This window comes from Canis lupus, chromosome 3 (genome assembly GCF_011100685.1).
Source record: "Canis lupus familiaris isolate Mischka breed German Shepherd chromosome 3, alternate assembly UU_Cfam_GSD_1.0, whole genome shotgun sequence".
Classification (NCBI taxonomy): Eukaryota; Metazoa; Chordata; class Mammalia; order Carnivora; family Canidae; genus Canis; species Canis lupus.
In genome coordinates, this window is record NC_049224.1 from 67157989 (window position 1) to 67183681 (window position 25693).

At 34.8% G+C, this 25693-nt stretch overlaps 1 protein-coding gene and 1 pseudogene across 4 annotated transcripts in view; one reads left to right on the plus strand and one right to left on the minus strand.

The window, feature by feature from the left end:
* Positions 1-25693, plus strand: part of RAB28 (RAB28, member RAS oncogene family) — a 136823-nt gene that overhangs the window by 11594 nt on the left and 99536 nt on the right. For all 4 annotated transcript variants that reach the window (XR_005357237.1, XM_038533375.1, XM_038533374.1 and 1 more), the window contains exon 4: positions 11552-11681. Coding sequence is in view for 3 of the 4 variants with exons in the window: in XM_038533375.1 (XP_038389303.1) it covers positions 11552-11681 (130 nt within the window). In the remaining variant the exon portion in view is untranslated. The remainder of the gene's footprint in view (positions 1-11551; positions 11682-25693) is intronic.
* LOC119871360 lies at positions 6502-6618 on the minus strand (annotated as a pseudogene).

The following is a 25693-nucleotide window of genomic DNA, read 5'->3' on the forward strand; positions in this document are numbered from 1 at the left end:
AATCTTCCTGCTCATTTAGGATTTTTGCTTGTGACCATAACATTTGATATTTATGCATGTTTGTTTTTCTCTTAAAAGATATACCTCAAATTTTTGTGTCTGGCTTTTTCGTTGTTTAATTTTTTCTATTTTAAACTGATTACATTCAAAGTAGATATTAAGATAAAGAAAAATTGCTGGACAGAGATTTGTGGAAGTCACAGTTCTTTCTTTCACTCACCTATTTGATAAAATAATCTCTTTCCTCTTTGTCCATTAAAGTCTACCTTTAAAGGTTCGTATTGGATTTAAAAAAATGCATTAGGTTAGTCAAGCTTCTCATAATATTTGACTCTCAATGTCAAATAAAATGACTTTTTATTGTTTATAGATTATCTAGAACGAGTTCCTCTTCTAGAACAGGAAGATTTTATGAATCTCAAAGCAAATAATACTATAAAATTCAATGAACAAATTTTTTTTTTTCACTAAAAATTGAGGGAATATAATGCTCGTGATTTGGATTCTCTTAATTTTACCTCTACATCATTTAAAAATTTATTATTTGATTTATTTATTATTTGCTTAATATAAAATTGTATATAAAATTAATGTTGATGTGAAATTGACATGATATAAAATTAACCACTATAAAAGTATATAATCAGTGGCATTTATTGCACTCACAATGTTAGGTGGCCATTCTTTTAAATCATTTTTTTGCAGTATTTTATGCTATTATGTAACTGCTTAAAATCAGCAGACTTTATTGGTCAAATTTGTAGAAATTTTTAAAAATTTCATCTTTTTTGAGAGGACCTGAGTTTAGTAAAATGTCTATATTCTCTTCTGTGAGAGAGAGCATGTTATATTCCTTCTTATAACTTGTCTAATATTTCTGTTTTGAAGGTACATATGACAATTTTTTCTCTTGATGGTGCCTTATATTGTTTATACTTCACAATTTCTGTGGATATAATAAGAGTATATACCCTGTATTATTGAATAATAACATAAGTACAGTATTTCTGAGTTCATGAACATTTTCATGAAATTCTACCAGGAAACTAGGAATTCTGAGATGATAAAATTAATTATCATAAATGAATGATAATATAATAAATTTTCTCTGCTTTTCAGAGATTCTAAATTAGATTATGGAAAATACATAAAATACATTTACCAACAATTTATTTGGTAAAATATAGGTAAATTTTTTATCTAAACCAGAGAAACTCTGATGACAATTTACTACCATAAATTGGAGGGGGGGATGTTACTTTTCAAAAACATTGATTTCAAAAACATTCCAATATTAAGCTATACTTAATAGCTTTATATTATATAATAATATAATTATTCCTCAAAGTTGATCGGTACTGCTTCTGGAGTTCTTGTAGATGCTTATATTATTCATGAGTCCTTTGCATTTTGGTCTATGTGCCACAGGATAGAAATCATTCAGAAATGATTTTTTAAGATTTTATTTATTTATTCATGAGAGACAGAGAGAGAGAGAGAGAGAGAGAGAGAGGCAGAGACACAGGCAGAGGGAGAAGCAGGCTCCATGCAGGGAGCCTGATGTAGGACTCGATTTCGGGTCTCCAGGATCACGCCCTGGGCTGAAAGAGGCGCTAAACCGCTGAGCCACCCAGGCTGCCAAGAAATGATGTTTTGACAGACTGTTTTGAGGACATCAGTTTAATGTATTATTTAAGATTTTACTTTAGGTTCTCTATGTATTGTATATAGAAAGAATTATCATATGCATATCTGGGCTATTAAGCTAGTGAATCTATTTTCCTTAAAGCATTTCTTAACGTTAAGAAGCTTATTGGTGGGCTGGGAATGGACTTAGATTCAAATAGAACTGATTATTGTACCCTGTTCACATTTTCCCCCCAGTAGGATTAAACTTTAGTAGTCGTCTATTGAATAGTGTTGGTTGAAACAAAATTGGATTGACACCCAAGAAAGAATTAGTGAGGTATTTTGACAAGAACTAGTTCTAAGAATTGAAGTATTTCCCAGTTAAATTCCCAGATTTTAAATTAACTTAAAATTTTCTAGGAGTCTTCAGAAAGATGTTATAGGCTATTTTTCATAGTGGTTACGAGCAAACACACAGTACATAGTGTTTAGTGCCCTGTAACCTGTGGCTAACAGAGGCTAATAACAAACCTCAGAGAAGGACTGGGTGTTTCATTTTTGTAGCTCTTTCCGTCCTGGAATCTAAGTGGTTTGCAAACACTGCCCTACTGAGTATAAACTCAATGAAGTGTAGTCATTTGTGAGGCAGAACATAACTACTATTGTGTGCCAGTGCCCCACACAGATGAGGCAGCCTGTTAGCTACCAACAAAAGGATTTGGCTGCCTGTATGGCAGCTGCGGAGAGTGCATCTCAAAGCTGGACTCTCTGAGACCCTCTGCTGTCTTTTACTGTGCATTTTTTTAGTTGGATATTTGCCAACTTATAACTGATTATACAGACCTCTCTTGCATTAGTGTTTCTTCCTACAAGTTGTACTTTTTCAGCAAAGTGTATATATGGTAAGGACTATGGTACCATCTATATGATTTAACCTATTTCCACATATTATTAAAAGCTAAAGTAGATTGTCATACAAATCAGGGAGAAAAAAAGTACCTGGATTATGGGAACTGGGAACCTTTCATTTTGGGCAAGGTTAAGTAGTTGTCTGTGTACTGTGCCTGTTAAATTTCAGAACTAAATCCGTACAAAAATTTACAGTAGTTAAGTATTGTCCTTTAAGACTTCAGTATTCCTTTGAAAATGCTATCTGGTTAATGGCTCATCATGTTCGTTAGATATGGTGATAAGTAAAATAGATGAAAACAAAGAACTGTATAAAGAAACTTTATGTAATATTTACTAAAAGTTGAGGTTTATGAAGAGAAGGGGTGGGAATCTTTTAGGAATTGCAAGGGGAAAAGGTGAAGTTAAGGCATAGAAAATATAGGGAATTTTTGTTGAAGAATTTGAAGATATAGAAGGATGTATTAAGCTTGAAATCTGATTTCCAAAAGTCACAGCAAAAAGATTTGGGATGAAGGGAAACAGTTGGAGGGTAAATCGGGAAGAGCAAGCATGGGGCAGCATGGGGAAAAGACACAGGAGAAAGATGAATGGCAGATAGGTGATAAAAGTGCGGTGATAAAAGTGCATTGGGGACATGAGACTGGGAGATGGGTTTCGATGGCCACAGGGTTGCCAAGAAAATTACTTCCAGCCGTTCCTAGTAGATTGCTTCAGTTGTTGCCAAGTTGTTACATTTCTGAGGGTGTTATACTTTCTTGTGGCTGAGAAGATTCTGATAGTTTTCTGGAAGCAGTCAGAGGAGGTCCTGATTGATGGATGTGGTGAGAGATTCAGGGCTTTGAGGGTGCTTGTGTTATAGGCTCCTGAAAAGGTGAGTACTCAGAGGTCTGACTTTGGTATATTGAAGCTGGTGTGTAGAGGCCTTGGCGGGGGTCAGTGCCTGCTTGTATGAGTTTTGGTAGTTCGTGTCTTTCAAAGAATTGGTCCCTTTCATCTATGTGATCAAATTTTTGGCGGTAAGAGTTGTTTATATTACTCCCTTGCTATTCTTTTAATGTTTGTGGGATGGCTCCTCATTAATTTGCATTTTCTGTTCCCTCCTCTCTCTCTCTCTCTTTTTTTTTTTTTTTTTTTGGTTAACCTGGCTATGGAGGTTTACTATCTTTTGGTGTTGTTGATTTTTTCTATTATTTTCTTCTTTTAAATTTACTTGATCTCTGCTTTAGTTCTTGTGAGTTTTTTGATCTGCTTTCATTAAGCTTAAATTGCTTTTCCTCAGTTTCTTCAAGTAAGAACTTAGATTATTGATGTTTTTTTTTTTCTTTTCTAGTATGTACATTCAATGCTATACATTTTCCTCTACCCACTGTTTTTGCTATATCCCACAAGTATTGATAGGTTGTGTTTTTATTAATTTAAGATATTTTAAAACTTATCTTGAAACTTTTTTTTTGATCCATGTGTTATTTAGAAGCATGATGTTTAATTACCAAAGGTTTTGAGTTTTTCCAGCTATCTTTCTGTTATTGATTTCTAGCTTAATTCCTTTGTAGTTTCAGAACATGCTTGGTATTATTTCTAGTTTTATAAATTTGTTAAAGTATGATTTATGGCCCAGAATGTAGTCTGTTTTGGTGAATGTTTCATGTGAGTTACTTATTATCTGCTTGCTTAATGTATCAGTCAGTGAAAAAAAGTGCATTGATGTCTCCAACAGTACTAATGGATCTGTGGATTTATAGTTCTATCAGTTTCGGCATTACATATTTTGATACTCTGTTGTTAGATGTATATTCATAAAGGGTTGTTACGCATTCTTGGAAAATTGACCCCTTTATCATTATGCCGGGTTTTATACTTAATACCTTTCCTTATTCCGAAGTCTGTTTTGTCTGAAATAAATATGAATAGAATATTCCAGTTTTGTTATCAGTAGTGCTAGCATGGTATTTCCCGATCCCTTTACTTTTAATTGTGTCTTTATATTTAAAGTGAATTTCCTTTGGGCAGTGTATAGTTGAATCTTGAATCTTGTTTTTTCGTATCCTCTGGCATCCTGGCCTTTAATTGGTATATTTAGACCATTCACATTTAAAGTGATTATTGATACAGGTTGGTTAATTTCTGTCATACTTGTTTTCTATTTCTTGTGCTAGTCTTTTAAAGTTTTCATTGTTTTATTTGAGCATTTTAACTCTTAGCCTATTAGTTAAACGCTTTTTTTTTTTTTTTAAGCAATTGCCTTGGAGTTTCCAAATATATATATTTTTAACTAGGTTAAGTCCACCTTCACATGGCACTGTATTGCTTTGCCTGTATAGTTCAGATACTTGATAAAAGCATATTCTTAATCCATCCCCCATCCTTTATGACATGGCTGTCATTCATTTCATTCACCCATATGCTGTAATTATTCAATACATTGTTATTACTATGGCTTTAAAAAGTTGTATTTAAAAAAAGTTGTATTTTATATAATCTAAGAATAAAAAAATGCTTTTATTTTACCTTTACTTACTCCTTTTCTGATGCTCTTCCATTCTTTATATAGAAATCAGTTTCTGACCCATATCATTTGTCTCTACCTGAGGGCCTCTTTTAATGTTTGTTCAGAGTAGGTTTGCTAGCTATGAAGTCCCTCAGGTTTTGTTTATTTTGAGAAAGTCTATGTCTCTCTCACTTATGAAGCATAATTTTACATATACAATTCTAGATTGGTCCTTTCCTTTTTCAACATTTTAAATATTTCGCTCCTTTCTTTTCTTATATAGTTTCTCTGTTCTGTAATTCTTATCCATGTTCCTCTAGAGATAACGTAGTAGTTCCTCTCATCAACCCTTCTCTCACCCCAGGCATCTTTTAAGATTTTTCTCTTAGTTTATTTGTTTTTTTTTTTTTAAGCTTTTTATTTATTTATTCATGAGAGACACAGAGAGAGGGAGAGAAGCAGAGATACAGGCAGAAGGAGAAGCAGGCAAGGAGTCCAATATGGGATTCGATCCTGGGACTCCAGGATCACGCCCTGGGCCAAAGGCAGGCACTAAAGGAGTCCGATATGGGATTCGATCCTGGGACTCCAGGATCACGCCCTGGGCCGAAGGCAGGCACTAAACTGCTGAGCCACCAAGGGATCCCAGTTTATTTGTTTTAAGAGAGAGCGAGAACATGTGTGAGTGAGAGGCTGTGGGGGAGGGTTGGCAAGCAGAGGGAGAGGAAGAGAGAATCTTAAGCAGGCTCCATGCCGATCTCATGACCCTGAGATCATGATCTGAACCAAAATCAAGAGTTAGACACCTAACCGACTGAGCGACCAAGGTGCCCCTCGTAGTGTTTTGTGTTAGTTTGAATATATGGTGTGCCTACATGTAATTTTTTTGGCATTTGTCCTATTTGTTGTCTTCTGAGATTTCTAGATCTGTGGTTTAGTGTCTTTAATTGATTTATGGAAATTTCTTGGCTATTGTTACTTCAAATATTTAAGTTCCATTCTCTTTTCTCCTTCTGGTAGTACAGTTACATGTATGATATACCATTCAGAATTGTCACATAGTTTTTTTGATGTTCTGTTTTATTCATTCTTTTTCTCTTTGCATTTCAGTTTTGGAAATTTCTGTTACCTTAAAGCTTACAAATTCTTTCCTAGGCTGTGTCTAGTCTACTGATGAGCCCATCAATGGCATTCTTCATTTCTGTTGTAGTAGTTTTGATATCTAGCATTTCCTTTTTATTATTCTTAGTGTGTCCATCTCTTTGTGTACATTATCCATCAGTTCTTGTATTTTGTCTACCTTTTCCATTGGAACTTTTTAAGTCATTAAATTTTTATTTCCTTCTGCTGCCAATCACTGTAGTTCCTCTAAAGTCAGAATCATAATCTTCAAAATAGCCCTGAGGACAAATGTATATTTGAAAGACATTTCTTCTTTCCTACTTGACCAGTCCTGGATAGAAGCAGCTAAATCTTGTATCTCTTCAGGAAAACATAGCACTATTACATCCTATGGAGAACTCTAATATTTGGTCACAGAGTTAAGAGCCCTTGGTTTTAGTTCCACAAAGCCCTCTTTGAAATGACCTAGCCATTGGAACCTTTTTAAAAATATTTATCATAGTTGTTTTATAGTTCTGATCTGATCATTCCAAAAATCCATATCATATTTGAGTCTGGTTCTAATGCTTTTTCCTTCAAACTGCCTTTTAGTGTGTCTTCTAATTTTTTCTTGAAAGTGAGATATGATGTATAGAGTAATAAGAACTCAGGTAAATAGGCCTTTAGTGTGAGGTTTTATGTTAATTGGCCAGGAGTTGGTCTGTCTGAATGTTTGCTGAGGCTCTAGGTGCCAGAGACATCCAATTCCTCTAATATCTTTGTTTTTTTCTCCCCTTTCTCAAAGAACGCTTCCTTTGAAGTTTGTGTTTTGCAGTTCTTTCAAGTGTAATATACTACTATTACACTGGATCCCAGTTGGTGTTATGGTAAAGTATGGAGGCAGGGAAGCTTTCTATACTCTTACGATTAAGTCACAGTGTTATAGTGGACCTGTGTTCCTTGGCTGTGACTGTCACAGGTATTCATTAGCTCTTCCCACTTGGGTGAGACCGGATGGCTAGAAGGGCCTGGAGATGGGAACCAGTTCTCTCCCTGTGTGAAATAGGACACCGACTAAGCATTTTTCCTGGACAGTATGCCTTTTTTAATGGATAGTACTCTGGGTGTATTTTAAAATGGTTCATTTCTCCCTTGCCATGTCAGAGCCATGTGAGCAATCTTTCTTGATGCTTTACCAGGAGGATCTGATGGGATTTCTGCAGGTAAAATCCATGAGTTTATCCCCGTAACAGTGTTGCCTTGCAGTTTTTCATTCTCAAAGTGGATCACACGCAGCCTCCAGCAGTTTATCAAAATTGTTATTTAAATGTTGCCACCCTTTACTGGCCATAGTGGCTTCTGCTTCAGGTAAGTTCATTTTGGCTCTGACTCTTTGGATTCACCCAACTCCCAGATTTCAGAGTGGTGATTTATTCTGCAAACTCAGCTCTCTGCTTTGTTCAAGAAAAGTCATTGATTTTTAGTTTGTCTAGGTTTTTTCTTACTGTAAGGACAGACGTGACGACTTCCAGGCTTTTTACAGGTCAGAGTTGAAACTGAAAATTCTAGAACTTTTTTTGTATTTTAATGCCTTTTTGGTTTTCTCATTTTCCCTTTTCAGATTTTGACCTCATTGGTGTAGGTCAGAACCGATGAAAGATTGTCATGTTAGGAGCAAAGATGGAATCACGTTTTTTTTTACGTTAAGGTGTTATTGAGACTGGAGTATGTGAACAGATGTTTGGGTTGGTGGATAGTTAGATTAATGAGAGGCATTTATTCTTCTCCCTTTCTTATGAGTTCTGGAAGATTCATAAGTATTGCTCTCTGAAAAATATAGGACACATTGATCTAGATCAGGAATTGGCAAACTTTTCCTTAGAGAACCAGATAAAAAATATTTTAGGTTTCACAAGCCATACTGTCTCTGTTGTAGCTACTCAGTTCTGCAGTTAGTTGTAGTATAAAAGCAGCCATTGATGATACTTAAACAAATAAGTATGACTATATTTCAATGCAAGTTTATTTATAAATATGGTCTTTGAGCCAAATTTGACCTGGGGCCATAGTTTATTAACTCCTGTAGTATTTAATTAAAAATATTTTATTTATTAGAGGGAGAGAGAGAGCCTGCTCTAGTGGTGGGGGAGGGGCAGAGGAAGAGAGTGAAGAAGAAGTGGAATCCCTGCTGAGCAGGGGAGTATGATGTGGGGCTCCATCCCAGGACCCTGGGACAGTGACCTGAGTCAAAGGCAGACACTTCATGGACTGAGCCACCCAGGTGCCCTGATTTTTTTTTTTTTTTTTTTTTAAGTAGGCTCCATGCCCAGCATGGAATCCAATGTGGGACTTGAACTCATGACCCTGAGATGCAGACCTGAGCTGAGGTCAAGAGTCAGAGGCTTAATCAACAGAGCCACCTGGGTGCCCCAGTAGTATGTAATTTTTATTCTGTAGTTCTGCTCTAGTACTGATAACAAACAGATGGTGACCACATTTTATTTGCATATTCTATCATATTCACATATTGACCCATGCTGAGGTGAAGATTTTCATATATTGATTTAGAAGAGTTACAAAAATCTTAAGGTTTATTATTATTTTTTATTTTTTTAAAGCTTTTATTTATTTATTCATGAGAGACATACAGAGAGAGGCAGAGGCACTGATAGAGGGAAAAGCAGGCTCCATGCGGGGAGCCCGATATGGGACTCAGTCCTAGGACTAGGATCACGACTTGAGCCAAAGGCAGATGTTCAACCACTGAGCCATAGTGGCGTCCCAGTCTTAAGGTTTAAGAGGTATCCTAGGTCAACGGCTCAACCTATGAGTGTAAAAACTATCTCAAAGTTGCCTTGAAAATGTGATTCTTACTCGAATAATAAGAAATTCCCAGCAATTATGTAGCATGTTTTTTTTTTAAATAAGTCTGTTTTGGGGTGCTTAAGTGGCTCAGTTGGTTAAGCATCTGCCTTTGGTTCAGGTCAGGATCCCAGGGTCTTGGGATTGAGTCCTGCATCAGGCTCCTTACTCATCAGAGAGTCTTCTACTCTCCTCCATTCACCTCTCCCCCCACTCAAGCTTTCTCTTGTTCTCTGTCTCTCAAATAAATAAATAAATAAATAAAATATTTAAAAAAGAATAAGTATTTTTATACTTCACATAATCGTGTAGACATGGCAAGTATTACAAAGGTGAATGACAGAAGCATTCCCCAAGATCAGCAGGTGGTAGGGCCAAAACTGCAATCTAATAACAATCTGACTTTCAGGGCAAAGCTCTTTTAACACAATATATTGTATCATTCAAGTCAACTGGACATAGAGTCAGTAGGTTGAAGATTAGTTTTCTTCAAAAGCCAGTTCTGGGGCATTTTTCTTTTTTTTCTTTAAGATTTTATGTACGTATGGATGAGAGAGAGAGTGCACGTGTGTGCGCATGGATGCGTGTGTGTACAGGAGAGGCAGAGGGGGAGAAAGAGGAAGAGGGAAAGAATCCCAAGCAGATTCCATGGAACATGGAGCCCAACCCGGGGCTTGATCTTATGACCTGAACTGAAACCAGGAGTCAGATGCCCAGCTGACTGAGCTACCCAGGCACCCCTGTGGCATTATTCTTAATAAGAAAAGTGGACTTTTGCTGAGTATTTCAAATAATTCTATGTTGGGCATTATTTCAAAGCATTTGGGAAAATAGAGATAGGTGTCTGAGTTATCAAAATGAATCAGTCAAGTGATTTTGCATAAAAATTTTAGAATATTTAAACTGGAAGGGATCTTATAGACCATTTACTTTTAATGATCTAATTTTAGAGGTGAAACAACCTGAGGCCCAGGGAAGCTAAGTGACTTGGGAGCCAGGTGTAATTTAATAAAAGAGCATGGTATTAGAAAGTTATAAGAGTAATATGCTATAACTGACTTGAGAAAGTCAGTCGTTAAGTTTTTGGAAATTTTTGTGACCCAGTTGAATACATTCATGATTAAAAATTATATATAAACTCATAAAATATGCTAGAAACAAAGATACATACACAAATACATCATTTACTAATTTTATCATATATTTTTGCTATTTATGTTTTTGAAATTATTTATGTCTAGTGTATTTGTATGGTGCAGGTGTAATATGGTGGTGTCCTACCCAGCTCTCCTCAGTAAAGTGACCTCAGTAGCTTGAAAATGGCCCTAGTGGAGTATTTACACCATAAAAATAGGTAAATTCTGCAAATCATACTCTGAAATTCCGTACCCCTACCACAACCCTAGCCAGTTGATTAATATTTACCGGCATATCACTGGTATGTGTGTTCTATACTTGTCTGTTTACGTACCTGGCCTTGCTGCAAGACAGTGTCTTGAGGTTTGTAATTTATGCCCCTAGGACCCAGCACAATGCTTGGCATATAGTTGGCAGACAAATGCTTATAGAATGAATGAGCGCGCTTTATATTCATTCAGCCCTTGATTCATATCTGGCTTCATCACTTGCCTAGCTGTGTGACCTTGGTTATTATAATGTCTGTTTATTAGTATAATGAGAATAAGAATACCACTGTTGCATGATTGCTGTAAGGCCTAATGAAAAGGTCTAAATATATGTCAAGGTACATAGTAGGTACAAAAATGTAGTTAAAATTTATGATTATAACCTAAGAAGAAGGAGACATAATGCTATTAGGGTCCAGACTTACACTATATGCAGAACTTTGATTAAGTGTTTGACCACAAACTGGATGAGAATCAAGAATGTGGCACTGTTATTTTTGTGTATGTACATACTTCTCCTTCCCACACAAAATAATGGGATATATTAAAAGGAATATGATATATAAGAGGCAGGAAGCAATCCCTCTGTTATATTTGGCTTTGTTCAGGCTCTTATTACAGTATCATGTCCAGTTTTACATTGCTCATTTTAAAGAGGATGTCAAAAAGCTGTATGTAGTGTGTCCTGGGAAGAACCCAACAACTATGATTAAAGGGATAGAAAATAGGTCCTTTGAGGCAAGTTTAAGGAATTGAGTTTGTTTATTCTGGAAAGGAGACGGTAAAGGAGTTACTTAACTATCTTCAAGTACATGAAGGGTTATTATAAAGAGGATACTCTCATGTTGTTCTCCAAATGCACAGAGGACCAAAAGAGGAAATCGACTTATTTCATTTAAAGAAAATTGTGTTAAACATTAAAATTGACTATCAAGGGATGTCATGGAATCTCCATTTTTGAAAATATTTAAAAAGAGCAGCAGCAGATGGTTATTTATTGAAAGGTTTAAATGTTTGACCTCGTGAAAGTTACAGGCAGGATTGTAGACTGTGAAGCTTTTTTACCTCTATGATACAATTTTCTTGAATTTATTTTAACTTACCATGCATATGCCAAATACCTTACAAAGATTCTGTAACTCTTTTGTGACAGGGAATTCTCTTGGTATATGATATTACAAATTATCAAAGCTTTGAGAATTTGGAAGACTGGTATTCTGTGGTGAAGAAAGTGAGCGAGGAGTCAGAAACTCAGCCGCTGGTTGCGTTGGTGGGCAATAAAAGTAAGTTATTAATGCTTATTTATGGATGGTAGCTATCCTATCCATAGACTATCCTATAGTCTTTATTTTTACAAAAATGTTGATGTTTAGAAACATAAAAGATTCAGCTTTCCTGGAGTAAGTACATTGCTCGAGGAGACCATATTTAAAGATGTATACAATGTTTTCAGTAACAGTTTTGATGCTTGATCTGTTGTAACTGCTCTGCTGCTTTGGCCAGTTCATGTTCAGGTAAGTTCTGTTCTGATGGTGTGTGTTTTGGCTTCCTGTGGTCTGAGGAAGCAGCATGGACTGTTAAGAACAGCAGCACAGCTGCAGATTTTATGATACTGCACTGCAGCTTCAGCTCTGCCCTAGAGATTTTGAGAGATAGATTTCATTAGCGATCCTCTGTTTCTAGGAAAGAAAGCAGTGGAATTTTGTGTGTGTTGTTCCTTACTCTCATTTCTCATAAAGTTCTCTTTCTAAATTTTTGGCGTTTGTTGTAAAATATGTTTTTAAGAGAGTATGTTGGGGAGGAGTAGTGATTGGTAAAAATGGTGGGTAAATAATTTTTGAGATCTGTCTCTTGGGCTATAATATACAGCATATGAAATTATAAGACTGCATTTAATACAAGACTGTTAGTTGGTTCATAGTCCTGCAATGTAGTTACCTGGAAAAGGAGACGTTAGTAAGGGTTTTTAAATATATAAAATATTATGATACGACCTAATCTTCTACAACTATTTGAGGTCAGAAAAAGAGAAAATGAATTTAAATTATACCATGGAGGATTTAGGTCAGGAATAGTTTCCTGACTACAAGCATTGTTAAACCAATACCAAGTATACTACCAAGAGAATTATCTTCTCCAAAGGTCTTTAAAAGTATAGTGCATTTTTTTTAGTCTGTAATTATTTAGGAAATAGTCCTTCCTGAAGGACTAAACCAAAATTTCTTCATTATGTGGTTTTGCACACTTAGATGAACATTTAATAAATCCAAGCCTTACTTTAAAACCATTATAAAACAGGTGTGGATACCGTTTCTCTGAAGAGTTAAAAATATAAATTTTATAATACTTTTTTTTTAGAAAATAGTATTATATATCATGAAATGGATGACTTGGGTAAGAGAGTTTTTTTTAAGCTTTAGTTGAATTTTGCTCTTCTGTTCATAAATGATTATAATTTAATGAATCAGATGCTTTTCAATTCATTGAAATTCCCCTTTAGAAATCATAAATTTAAAAAAAATTTTTTTTAATTGGAGTTCAGTTTGTCAACATCTAGCATAATACCCAGTGCTCAGAAATCATAAGTTTTGATGACCTTAGTTCTATTTCTGAGCGCAACTTTTCATTTTTAGGAGATTGTTTCTTAGTTGCCATGTTACTGAAGCACTGGCTTATGTTATGGTTAAATTTGTGCTTTATTGGCAGTTTCTCATCACCTTTTAGGAAATTATAGAGCAGGAAAAGGATGGGGGTTGAGAATTGTTTTCATTTCTTTCAAGACATAATCTGACTACCATCTAGAGTAATGGTATAGTGGCACATAATTATATACATTATGTTATGTGTTTATGCTGTCCTGTGAGGCATCTGCCATTGGTCACTGTCAAAGAGAGGCTGTTAGACTAGATGGGCTATTGGACTGTGCTGTGATGCAATTCCTAAGATTTAAAAACAAACATTTATATAAGTTATATGAATTTATGCAAAAAAAATTATTATAGTGTTATGTTTGAGATTTAATAGCATAAAAAGTTGAGTTTTTTAGCTTTTGGTTTAGCTCTAGCCCTTTCCTTGTATTTATAATACTCTTTTTCAGAATGAGATCATAGAATAAAGTGTGCAGTTACATGTAATGTTACATTTGTAAAATGAAGAGATTCTAAGGTGAACATTTTCCTGGATATTATTTATTGCATACTCTGTCACTGGCCTGATTTCATATGGTCATGTAACAAAAGATCTTGGAAATCTGTGTTTCCAAGTTAATGTTATATCAGTGTAGTAGTATGTACTCATCTTCTGTTTTGGGGAACAAAATTATATTAGAAAGCAAAGATTTTACATATGGATTAAAGGCAAAGCAAAGGAAACATGATGGGAAGGCATCTGAAATTGGATTATTATGTTCCTTATTTACAGGGAGTCATCTACCTAACTGTGCTTTTAAAAACTCATCATTGTGTCCTGTTCTTTGCAACTTTCTAAGTTGCAAAATGTGTTGAAAAGAAATATGTATAGACTATGAAAATATTGGTGGCAGTAGCCAACTTTCATTTTATTCTATTTTTAAGAAGATTTTATTTATTTTAGAGAGCGAGAGCACCTGTATGTTTGAGTAGGCGGCAGGGAGTAGGGTGGGGGAGGCATAGCATGGAGGCTGGAGCAGAGAGAGAGGAAGAGAGAGAATCCCAAGCCAACTCCATGCTGAGTGAGGAGCCTCATGTGGGGCTTGATGAATCCCACAATCCATGAGATCATGACTTGAGCCGAAATCACCCGTCTGATGCTTTAATGACTGAGCCACCCAGGTACTCCAACAGTAGCCAATTTTTAGCCAAGGTTTAGCAGAAGTATAAGATAGAAAATTTCTATACAGGGAGAGAGAGGAAGAGAGACGGGGAAGGAGAGAGGGAGAGAGTGGGAGGGAGAGGAGAGGAAGTATGCATATATGTATGTATGTGTGAATTTGTTTTATAGGAAGAACTTATAATTAATGTTATAAAATCATTTGTTTTTTATTAAAATATAGTAAATTCACAGAAATTTGGGCTGAGGATTGAGGGTATTCTTAGGTTAAAATGAATTATGAGTTTATTTTTTATTAAAAATTGTGTTTTATTTTGTTTAAATATAAAGAGTAACTAGAATAGGTTAATGAAGTAGCCAGTAGAGGAAAAGATTTACTTTTACAAAATAGAGTTGGTAATGACTAAATTATTTCAGTGTATAATGCCTAAAACAAATTTTTTATTCTATATTCTATTTTGAAAGGCTCTAAGACACTTGTTAGTGTCTTTGTACTCTTTATGATTTTAAATGAAGTATTGAATTGTGGTTAAGATCATAGGGCTTTGAATGTCTGTATATTTTGCTTTTACAAGCCCAGTTTCTTCACTTAACAGCGGTGTGACAAACAGGTTACTTTGTATCTGTACACCTCAACTTCCTTGTCTGCAGATAAGGATAATAGCTGCTGTCTGGGAAAGTTGGTGTAAAGATTAAATGAGATATTACATGGAAAGCCCTTAGCATTAGCCTGTACACTGTAAGTGCTCAGAAGTATTATTATTATTATTATTATTATTATTACTTATAATAGCCTTTTAAAAACACTGGCTATAGCTTCAATTTGAATGATCACAAATTACAAATTAGAAGAACTGAAACATATTTTTAAAAAGTGGCCTAGAGGGAAAGGTTCCCAGAGAATTTCTTTGTCATCATCTTATTTTTATTTTTATTTTTTAGATTGATACTTCCCATACCATATGATGGGTAGAGTATTTTAATTCAGCAAACACTCTGGAGTGCCAACTATGTGTATTTGGTTAACTTGTTCATTTGCACAAAGGTTGGGGGTGCTTAAGAGAGTGCTTAAGGAGTGATAAGGGACCTGCTAACTTTAGTCTAATTTTATTATTTTACTTAGCTCCCTTTAAGTTTTCTAAAAATCTGACTGCCTGTCTTTTGTTCTGTTTGGTTGTTGGGATTAATAAATACAATTATGTCAAAGATCTTCATGGAAGGCCCTACTTTTCCCTAGCAAGGTAAGCATAAATTCCTGGTCAGTAACTTCTGAAATGGGAAAGAGGGTGCCATCTACTTATTCTGTGTACTTTACAGAAGTTCTGTTGAAGTTTGATGGTGTCTGAAGCCCAATGTGAAAGGAAACAACTGATAGCACCTGAAAAACATTTTATTACCATACAAGGCAATATCTGCAATTCACGGAGCCAGATTTACCAGGTCTGGTACCTGGTTTCCTGGCCTTGAAGGTCTTGCTCTCTCACTTGATCAGAGCCTACACCATGGAGCCTCAGGGTTTTTCATTTTGTCTGCTTCTGGGCTTATAACAGGTAGACCTGGTCATGGCCTGACACACCACTATCACTTCTCATGTGAACTGCTACAGTAGCTTCCTAACTGTCCTTCCTCCTCTTGGGTTTGCTCCTCTACAATCTAGTTCCCAAAAGGCAAATCATATTGTTAGGCCTCTTCTAGTGCTTTCTCATCACTCTTAGAACGAATTCCAAACTCCTCATCCAAGTTTGCCAAGCACTGGGTGATCTGACCCCTGCCTGCCTCTCAGACCTCTTCTACTGTATATTCCCTCACCCACTAGATGCTAAGGCACACATTTCTTTTTTTTTTCTGTACTTAAAACATTCTAAGTTATTTTGTACCATAGGATTTCTTCTGCTTGAAATACTTCTGGTCTTTGCTTGACTGGCTCCATTTTGTCTTTTGGATCTCATCTTAAATGTTATCCCCTCAGAATTCCCCTTCTTGGCCGCTCAGCCTAAACAGGCCCTGCAGTCCCTTTCTCTTTGGTTTCAGTTATCTGGGGAGCCTCAGTGCCATCTGATGTTCTTGTCTGTTTCTTGTCTATCTTCCCCACTTAATTCCAAGCTCAATGAAACCAAGGAAACTCATCAGTGAAAACAGTGCCTGAATGAATGAATAAAAGCCTTTTCATGAAGCCTCCGTTGAAATTAGAAGTGTTTATGGCCGGGGATGTGTTATTAAGGGAAAATGGTTTTCTTAATGAGGAAAAATACATGGGTAGATACAGGGAATCTGTTAGATGGCTTTCGGGCCCAACTGGCCTACTGAATTCCACCGTGGTGAATAATGTCAGAGTATTTCTTAGCTAGTATATTGAAGTTATATTATGCAGGATCATGTTTGAGATAAACTGTCATAGATTTTATATCATGATTTTAGGTTAAATAAATATAAAAGAATTAGTAATTTTGCCTTTTCCTAATGTGACTTTTATGTAATGGTAGAAACGTACACGTTTTGGCTCTTTTTTGTTTAATTTTTGTGTTTAATTCCAAAAACCATCTGTGTTGAAGTAACAGTTTTAATTTTTCTATCAGTGTTTTAGGAAAGGCTCCCATTGAAATGAACATTCAGGAATATTAATTTTTTAAAGATTAATTTTAAATTTAATCCATGTTTTATAAGCAATGGCGTTTTGTCATTTTGTTATTTTCTATCTTTAAGCTGTTATGTTTTCCTACTATCTGATCCATCAGCTAGTTTCTCCCCTGACTAGCTAACATTCTCAGTTGGATAGATTGTAAACAGAAATTAACAGGGGTTGCATAGAAGCTGCCCTCTTCCTGATTTATAGCTTCTTAGTTAGTGGAGGGGTGGTGGTTATCAGTAACTTGTATTGGGGGTAGGAATTATCATGCTCTGGGATAGAGTGGATGGATGAATGATTTCTGCTCTTAAAGATATTAACCAGATCCTTTCCCAAATAAAGACTAATAACTCAGATTTTTAAACAATCTTCATGACAGATGAGGGCATAGAGGAGAGTGCATCAACACTAATTAACAATGTTGAGTGTATATTCTTCTTAACAGTGATTGATTGTTCTTGGAGTGCTATCTCTGCCCAGGAAGTGATGTTTTACACTGCGAAGTTCAAAGGTTACATTTTAATGTACTCTGTAGTTGTGTTCCCTGAACTCAATGGAAATGTATTAGTAAAACAAGTAAATTTCAGATTGAAAAATTTAACTGATGTCCTCAATAAAATTACCACAAAATTTGTAAAAGATTATTCTTAGTGACAGAGGAGTATAAGAAATGGTTATACATTCAGTTTGAAAAACTTCATGGGAATTTACACAAATGTGCTTGCTTATCCTGTGACTCTTTTGAGTGTTCAAAAATTCTTATTTTATCTGGAGAGTAGAAAATATGAAGTAGGTAACATTTACTTTGGTTCCTATTTTGGAGGATTCATATCAACTTCTATAAAAGTTATCATCTACAATATTATAACAAAGTGAACGAATGACTCATTATCAGTTTGCTTAAGAGAGTTTATAATTTATATAAAGCATGAACAGAAACTCTTGAGAATTTGAAAAGTTCATTCTGTTTATACATTGTGAATTAAAACATTCTGCCTTCTTATCCATTTATTTTATTACTTTGGTTCTTTTTTTGTTCTGGGAATAGTATTCCCAAAGTATCAAATCCAAGTGTCTTTTTCAGATGGACTTATATTTTTGTTTCTATTGCTTCATTTTTTTTCTTTTTCCTCTCTTTTTTCAGATGGACTTTATATTTTTGTTTCTATTGCTTCATTTTTTTCTTTTTCCTCACTTTGCATGTAAATTTGTTAACGGAGCTATGATTATTTACTTACTGGAAGATGCTAAGAGCATCTGATTCTGATACAGCATCAGTATTCTGTATAGCAAGAGAGTATTTTAATTTATACTCTTAAAGCTGTTCTTTTACATAATACTTCATACTCCTGCTCTACTTTCAGAACATTTTGTTAGTATCTCCAGTTCAATTGGTGGAGTAGTTTCCTCAAATTAAATGCATAAGATTGCATTCAGACTGGTATTAGGACTGATACTTATTGGGGAAGAAGATGTCAAATGAGTGCTTTTTCATAATACTCATCAAAATCATTTTTCACAGGTGTTGCAATAATGTTATTATGTCATTTCATAGTTACTTTTTTTTTTTTAGATAGCCTACTACAAACCATTTGACAGTATTATGATGTCCTTAGCCTGAGAAACATTACGGTTTCTGTGGTTTTGTCCTGATTGTATTGTGTAAGCATTTCTGTTGTAACAATCTGTTTATGAAATTTCTGTCCATCTTCTTCTTGTCATGATAGAGAAAGTTTATTAAATGCTAAAGAAAGGATCATCCACTTTACTTTTTGTTTTCTGTGGTGAGTCTCTGATTATAAAAGTTAGAAGAAATTGTTAAATATTAAATTTAATTTTAATTCATTAAATTACAATTATAAAAATGTATAGCTTTATAAAATTTATAAATTAAAAAAATTATAGCTGTAGACAGATTTCTTTGTGAAAAGGAGATTTAAAATTTTCATAATGTCGTTTAAGCCCCTTTAATAATTAATTTAATTTGCAATGATTGTGGAACAAAGCCAATACAGATTAAAGAAACACTTAGAGTGGGGATCAGAAAACTCTAGCTTTTGTCCTGGGGCTGGCATTTTTTCTGATTATGTCACCTTGGGCAATTTACTTACATCACATAGGATCATTCTCATGCATAAAATAAAGGATTGTACTTGGTAATCATAAGCACCTTCAGTTCCTAAAATATGATGACCCAAACATGTTTAGTAATAAATCTGCTTAATTGAACAAATTTACTGCATATAATTTTTAAAAGAGTTTAATTTTAACTTTATATGTCCTGTAAACCCTGTCATCTTCTCTTTGCAGATGATTTCTTAGGCTCATTTTATTCAATTGTTAGATTAAGGATCTATTTTCTTTATACATGGATAGGTCCATATACCTAATAACAGTAATAATAATGACTCTGGCTAAGATTTATTGAGTTCTTATTAATTGCCAGGTACACCTTGGAAATATTGTCAACTTTGGAGTGTTTTGGGGACTCTGAAAATAGTGCTTCTTTTTAATTTAAAAATATTCTTGAGCTTAAATTTTACTTTTTTCTGTGACATTATTTTCTAAAATTTCACATGAATGTCTAATTTTTGCAGTATAAATAAATCAATTCGGCAGGTATTTCCTTTTTGTTTTCTACGTCTTCTCTCATTTATTCAATTTCATTTAACAAATAGTTACTAGCACATGCTTGTCTAAGTGTTAAGGATATAGTAATGAACAGACAAAAATTCTTGTCCTTATCTAGCCTGGTTCCAGTAGAGGAAGATAGTAAATAAACGAATAAGAAATATATAAAATGTTAAATGATGATAAGTTGTGTATAGATGAAGCAGGGAAGGGAGAAAAAGGAAGATTTGGAAGAGGGTGTTAAGATTTTAAATATAGTAGCAGGAAAGTTTGAGAAGATGACATTTGAGCAAAGAGGAAGAGAGCACCACATAGATACCTGGATGAAGAGTAATCCAAGTAGAAGGGAAGAGTTGGAGCAAAACCTTTGAGGTATTATTTTGGTATTTGTCCCTTCTCTGGAACTACAAGGAGGGGAGTGTGTGTGTGTGTGTGTGTGTGTGTGTGTGTGTGTGTATGTGTGTGTTTGTAGCTGTGTGTGTATATATAGGGAACAGTCAGTGAAAGAATAGTGTAAGACATGAAGTTAGATATAAGGAAGAAAGGATCTAGGAAGAGGACAGATCAGTATAGCCATTCTAAGGCCTTCAACTTTTACTCTGTGTGAGATGGAAAGTCACTGAGGGATTTCGGTGGAGTGAAGCGATTTAACTTGAAAGGAGCACTACAGTTCTTGTTGTGAGAATTTACTGTAGTGGGTATGCGTGGAAGTAAGGTAAACAGATAAGAGGCTTTTGACATAATCCAGGTGAGAAATAATGGTGGTATGGACTAGGGTGACAGCAGTACAAGTAGTGAATAGGAATTGGCTTCTGGATACATTTTGAAGGCAGGCATCATGGATTTTCTCATAGATTGTGGAGTTAGAGGAGAGAAGACACCAGATAATGCCAAGATTTTTGGCCTAGGCATCTGGAAGGCTAATGATCAATCTACCGACTTGAGAAAGAGTCCAGGAAGAACCAGTTTTGGGTGAGGGTCACAAGTTTGCTTTTGGACATGCTATAAGTTTGAGGTACTTACGTTAGTTATCTCTGTGGAGATATTTAATAGGTAGTTGGATATATGAATCTGGAGTTCAGGAGCAAGAGGAAGTCTAGAGATAAAAGTGTGGGAGTCCACAACATATTGATGGTATTTAAATCCTTGAGACTGGATGAACATTACATAGGAGTGAGTATAAAATGAGAAGCCCAAAGATTAATCCTTGGGTTACAGCCATGTTTTAAAAGTTTTGTGAAATAAAGATCAACAAAGGAATTAGAATGTGGCCAGTGGAGATTGGAGGAAAATCCTGAGAGTGTAGTATTCTGGAAGCTATATTTAAAGATGTTTTAAGAAGGGGATGAGCGACAGACGAGGACCTAGAATGGTTATTAGATTAAGTATGTAGAGGTGATGGGTGGGTGGTGACCTTGGCAAACAGGTTCATTGGAGTGGTGGGGGTGAAAGCTGAGGAGAGTAAGTTAAAGAGAGAAGTCAGTGAATTGTTGACAGTTAATAGATGTGATGTGTATATGTAATGCCACTCTACAAGGGAGCTGGTAAATGGGGCAGCAGCTGGAAGGAATGTGGGTCAGAACTCTGTGGTGTTGTTTTTTAAGGATGGGATATATTATGGCATGTTTTATGTTCACAGGAAGAGAAAGACATAGGGTATGTGAACAAACACCTGATGATATAAAAATGCTTATCTTTTTGTTTTTGAACTTGTTCTGTTTTTAGATATAATTTTGAATGAGTCATCTCCATTCCTTAATCTTCGGTCTATTGCATTGATCTGATTTAGTGAAAAAGTAGAACCTGAGGAATCCACAAAGACTTTCCTAAATCTTAAACCCTTCAGAGAAACCAATAAATAGAAGGACTAGGACAGGATACTAGGTGGTTTCTCATGTGATTTTAATAATTATTAGCTATTTAAAGATCCCCCCCTGCCCCACAGTTAATTCAGGTGTTCTGTAGTTGAAACTCCATGAAGGCAGAGACTGCCTTGTTCATGGCTGCTGCTTTAGTATGTAGCTTAGTCCATGCACACAGGAAGTGGTCAATAGGTACTTGTTATGAATGACTAGTATTAATTCTCTATCTCAGTGAAAAATGGAATTACAGACCTCTTGAGATGATAAAGTGAAAATAATACTGTTCTAGGTTCTGTACAGCTCTGACCCTGGGTGTTTTTCATTTGGAAGAAGAGTTTAATAATGACAGACTCACTTTTTGCTTATGAGTCACTCTACCTCATCAGACCACGTAAGACATCTGCTACATTACACACATATTTCTTTTGAAAACTGAACTCCTAACTCTAATGAATCTCTTAATTTCCATAAAAATTTTATTTTTAAAATGATGAGAAATTGTATTTTCCTTTATAGATATTTATATTAAGGGCACAGACTTCTAAGTAAGACAACTTAAGTTCAAGTATGGGCTCATTTATTTATTGTTAACCATGGTAAGGTACTTAATGCTCTTCGTTGCTCAATTTTCTCATCTGTAAAGTGAGAGTAACAATAGCACCTACATTATAGGGAGGTTGTTGTAAGATATATATATATATATATATATATATGATATATATAAGATATATATAAGATATATATACACACATATATATACACACACATATATATAAGATAAGATATATATATATACACATATATATATATACACATATATATGTAGCCCCTAGAATCAATGCATGTATGTAATAGGTGCTATATGTGTTGTTACTATTGCCACTCCTGCTGCCATCTATTGAACAGACTTTTGGATTAAGTGTATTGGGGAAGAAGATGAGGTTATGTCTAAGACAACTCCTTGAGTTGGTCCTTCAGATAAGAACCATCATGGTGAGAGAATAGACACTTGTGTTAGGGGTCAGAATACATGATGGATGAAATTCTTCACTTGTTTTAAATGGAATGAATTTGTTTAATATAATAAAGTTTGCTACTTATCTGTATGGAGGTTGCTAAAAAGGATTTTCTTAACTCAGATTTTAAGCCAAATAACCATTTAACACTAGTACATGTTGAATGGGGTATTTTTCTGTATTTGTAGGTTTCACTATAATAAGGAAACTAAGGATAATGTGCTTTGAGAATATTTTGAAAAACAATCAGTTGACTCATTTTATTTCTTGGTCAATTGCTGTTTAAATGATGATTTTGAAAGGTTATACTTGCACTGTTGGTATTGTGTAGTGTATGGACCAATATTGTCCGTAATAAAGATTTAATATATATATATAAAAAATTCTCTTCTAGTCATGGGTAATGGGAGGAGGTATTGCTAAGTTGTGTGTGTGTGTGTGTGTGTGTGTGTGTGTGTATGTATACATATGGATTTAAAAGTCAAAAACATTAAGTAAGACCACTTAAGTTCAGGTATGGACTCATTTATTTATTGTTAACCATGGTAAGGAACTTACCTTCTTCATTGCTCAATTTTCTCATCTGTAAAGTGAGAGTAATAATAGCACCTACATTATAGGGAAGTTGTTGTAAGAGATATATATATAAAGCCCCTAGAATCACTGCATGTATGTAACAGGTGCTATATGTGTTCATTGTTATTATTGTGTCTCCTGCTGTCTCCTCAGATTCTCTTCTAGTCATGGGTAATGGGGGGAGGTATTGCTAAGTGTGTATAAATATATATACATATATACATTTAATTTAAGGATTTAAAAGTCAAAAACATTATTAATTGTGTGAAATGTCCTTGAAAATACATAAATAATGATGAAAGTTTCAGTTATAATTAATGTTTGGAAGTTAGCCTTCATTTAACTTATATTTTAGAAATATATTTTTCTGAAAAATTATTTGAACTCAGTTGGTGGTGATATGATTTTGATATCTAATCTCAATGGTGAAAGCTGGTGTATAGTTGCCATGAATTTTTATCTCAAGTTTATTTTGTTATGTAGACATGTGTCTAATAAAAAAAAAAAGATGCTGCATAAACGATGGTGTGAGTTTCAATGTGCTTCTGTTTTTGGTTGAGGTATAAATGTTATTTCTGGCCGTGTCCTTCATACTTAGCTCTTCTTACAACAAATGGAAAGGCCTTAATTGTACCTAAGGGAATAGTTAATCCACAGTGGACATATGGTGGACAAAAGCCGAGTCTAGTGAATGAAATAAAATTATAAATGGTAAACATGTGAATGCTTGCAATGTCTGGCAGCTATGAAAGATAGAGTATTGTTTGAGATTAGCAAATTTGTATGCAGCATAATAATTCTTTTCTCAGCATGTTTGTATTGTACAGGTATATAGAGATTTGATTAAAATGTTCTTAACATATATAAGGCATATTTGTCTTTTTTATTGTTCTTTAAGCTTTGCTTTATGACTTTGATGTCAACAATAGAGGTTGATGATCTTACATTTTTGGAAAGTTACTGGTCTTTTGATTGGGGGCAGTTAATTAGCATTAACCCAGAACAGCTCTTGGGCTTTATGGATTTGAGCGTTATATGTGGTTGCACTGCTCCAGCAAAAGGTTAAGTATTAATGGAAAATGGTCACAGCCCTTTTACTTAAAGAAAACATGTTACTTGTAAGTTTTCTTTTGATTTTACTTTTACAGTTACATTGAATGTCTTCATTCATGTAGCCATCCATAAAGCAAATATTGTTGCACATGCAGTGGATAATAAGTCTTTTTAGGACTACTTGTGTGGTATGTCACAGATCATTAACTGCAAGTAACCACCTGACTTGAGGGAAGCCTGGAAGCATCATTATAGTGAAATAAGCTTTTATTTAGGTATCACTGTAGCACATTGATTTATTGAAATGTCACCAGTTGCTACTGTGAAAATATATTCTCATTATCATTCAGGGAATGGTAGAGATTAACTGCTGTAGACTATAAAAGAGATATATTGCTAACAATGGAAAAAATAAAAAATGAGAAAAATGTTATTGTAATCTGTATTTTATCTAATAATTACTTCTAAAGAATTAATTATGCTAAATTAGGTGATTCTTTAAGATGCTTTCAGATCAATATGCGGTTCTATATATATTCTACATTCTCCCTAATTTGAAATATGTTTTTTTCTGTTTTTATTTTTTTTTAAGATTTTATTTAGGGCACCTGGGTGGCTTAGTGGTTGAGCATCTGCCTTTGGCTCAGGTCGTGCTCCCTGGGTCCTTGGATTGAGTCCTCCACCAGGCTCCCTGCAGGGAGTCTGCTTCTCCTTCTTCCTCTTCCTCTCCCTCTGCCTATGTCTCTGTCTCTTTCTGTGTCTCTCATGAATAAATAAATAAAATCTTTTAAAAATTACAAATGCAATTTCTTAAAAAAATAAAAATCTTATCCATTTAGTTTTGCTAGAGAGAGAGAGAATGTGAGCACAAACCGGGAGGAGCAGAGGGAGAAGCAGACGCCCCACTGAGTAGGGAGCTGAATGTGGGACTCAATCCCAGGACCCTGGGATCATGACATGAGCTTAAGGTAGGCACTTAACTGACTGAGCCACGCAGGGGTCCCTAATTTGAAATACCTTTAAATTAAGTAACATAGAAAGGCAGTAGCAAACTTCTTTATAACTGCTTAACACAGTCTATAAAGTAGTATATTCTTTCTGTGAGTACATGGCTGCTTTCTAGGTCCATATATTATGAATCCTACTGTCAGGAAACTTCAAGTCTTGTTGTAGAAGTAAGACTAACATAAAAAGTATAGAGGAAAGACAACATATAATTTAGTACTATTCCATCAATGGGAGGGAAAAATTGTCACCAAAGTATTAAGAGGAATGTGGAACTTAAAACTGAAGTCTTTGCAAAACTAGTAGAGTTTGGGTGCATAAATAGAAATACTGAATTTCAGGCAAAATATAGCATTTTAAAAAAAGGTCTGTTTAGGGAGAAATTGGCAGAAATCTTGAATCCTTAAGTATTCGAGTCATTAAAGAGAACCTATGCCAGGTATTTATTATTTTTCAAAGCAATATAGGCTGTGGTGTCAATTTGATTATATTTGGGCTTTATTATTACTTAAGTTATAGTAAAAATTAGATAATAGTACATGGCACATTGATGCCACACACAAACACACACACAACACACACACACACACACACACACACACATGCTGCTTAGGTAGATAGCTTACTGTTCCTTTTGGCTAATGTTGAGTTGTTTAAATACAGTGATAAAATGATGCCCCTTTTTATAGAGCATTGGTTATGTGCCAGGCATCATGCTA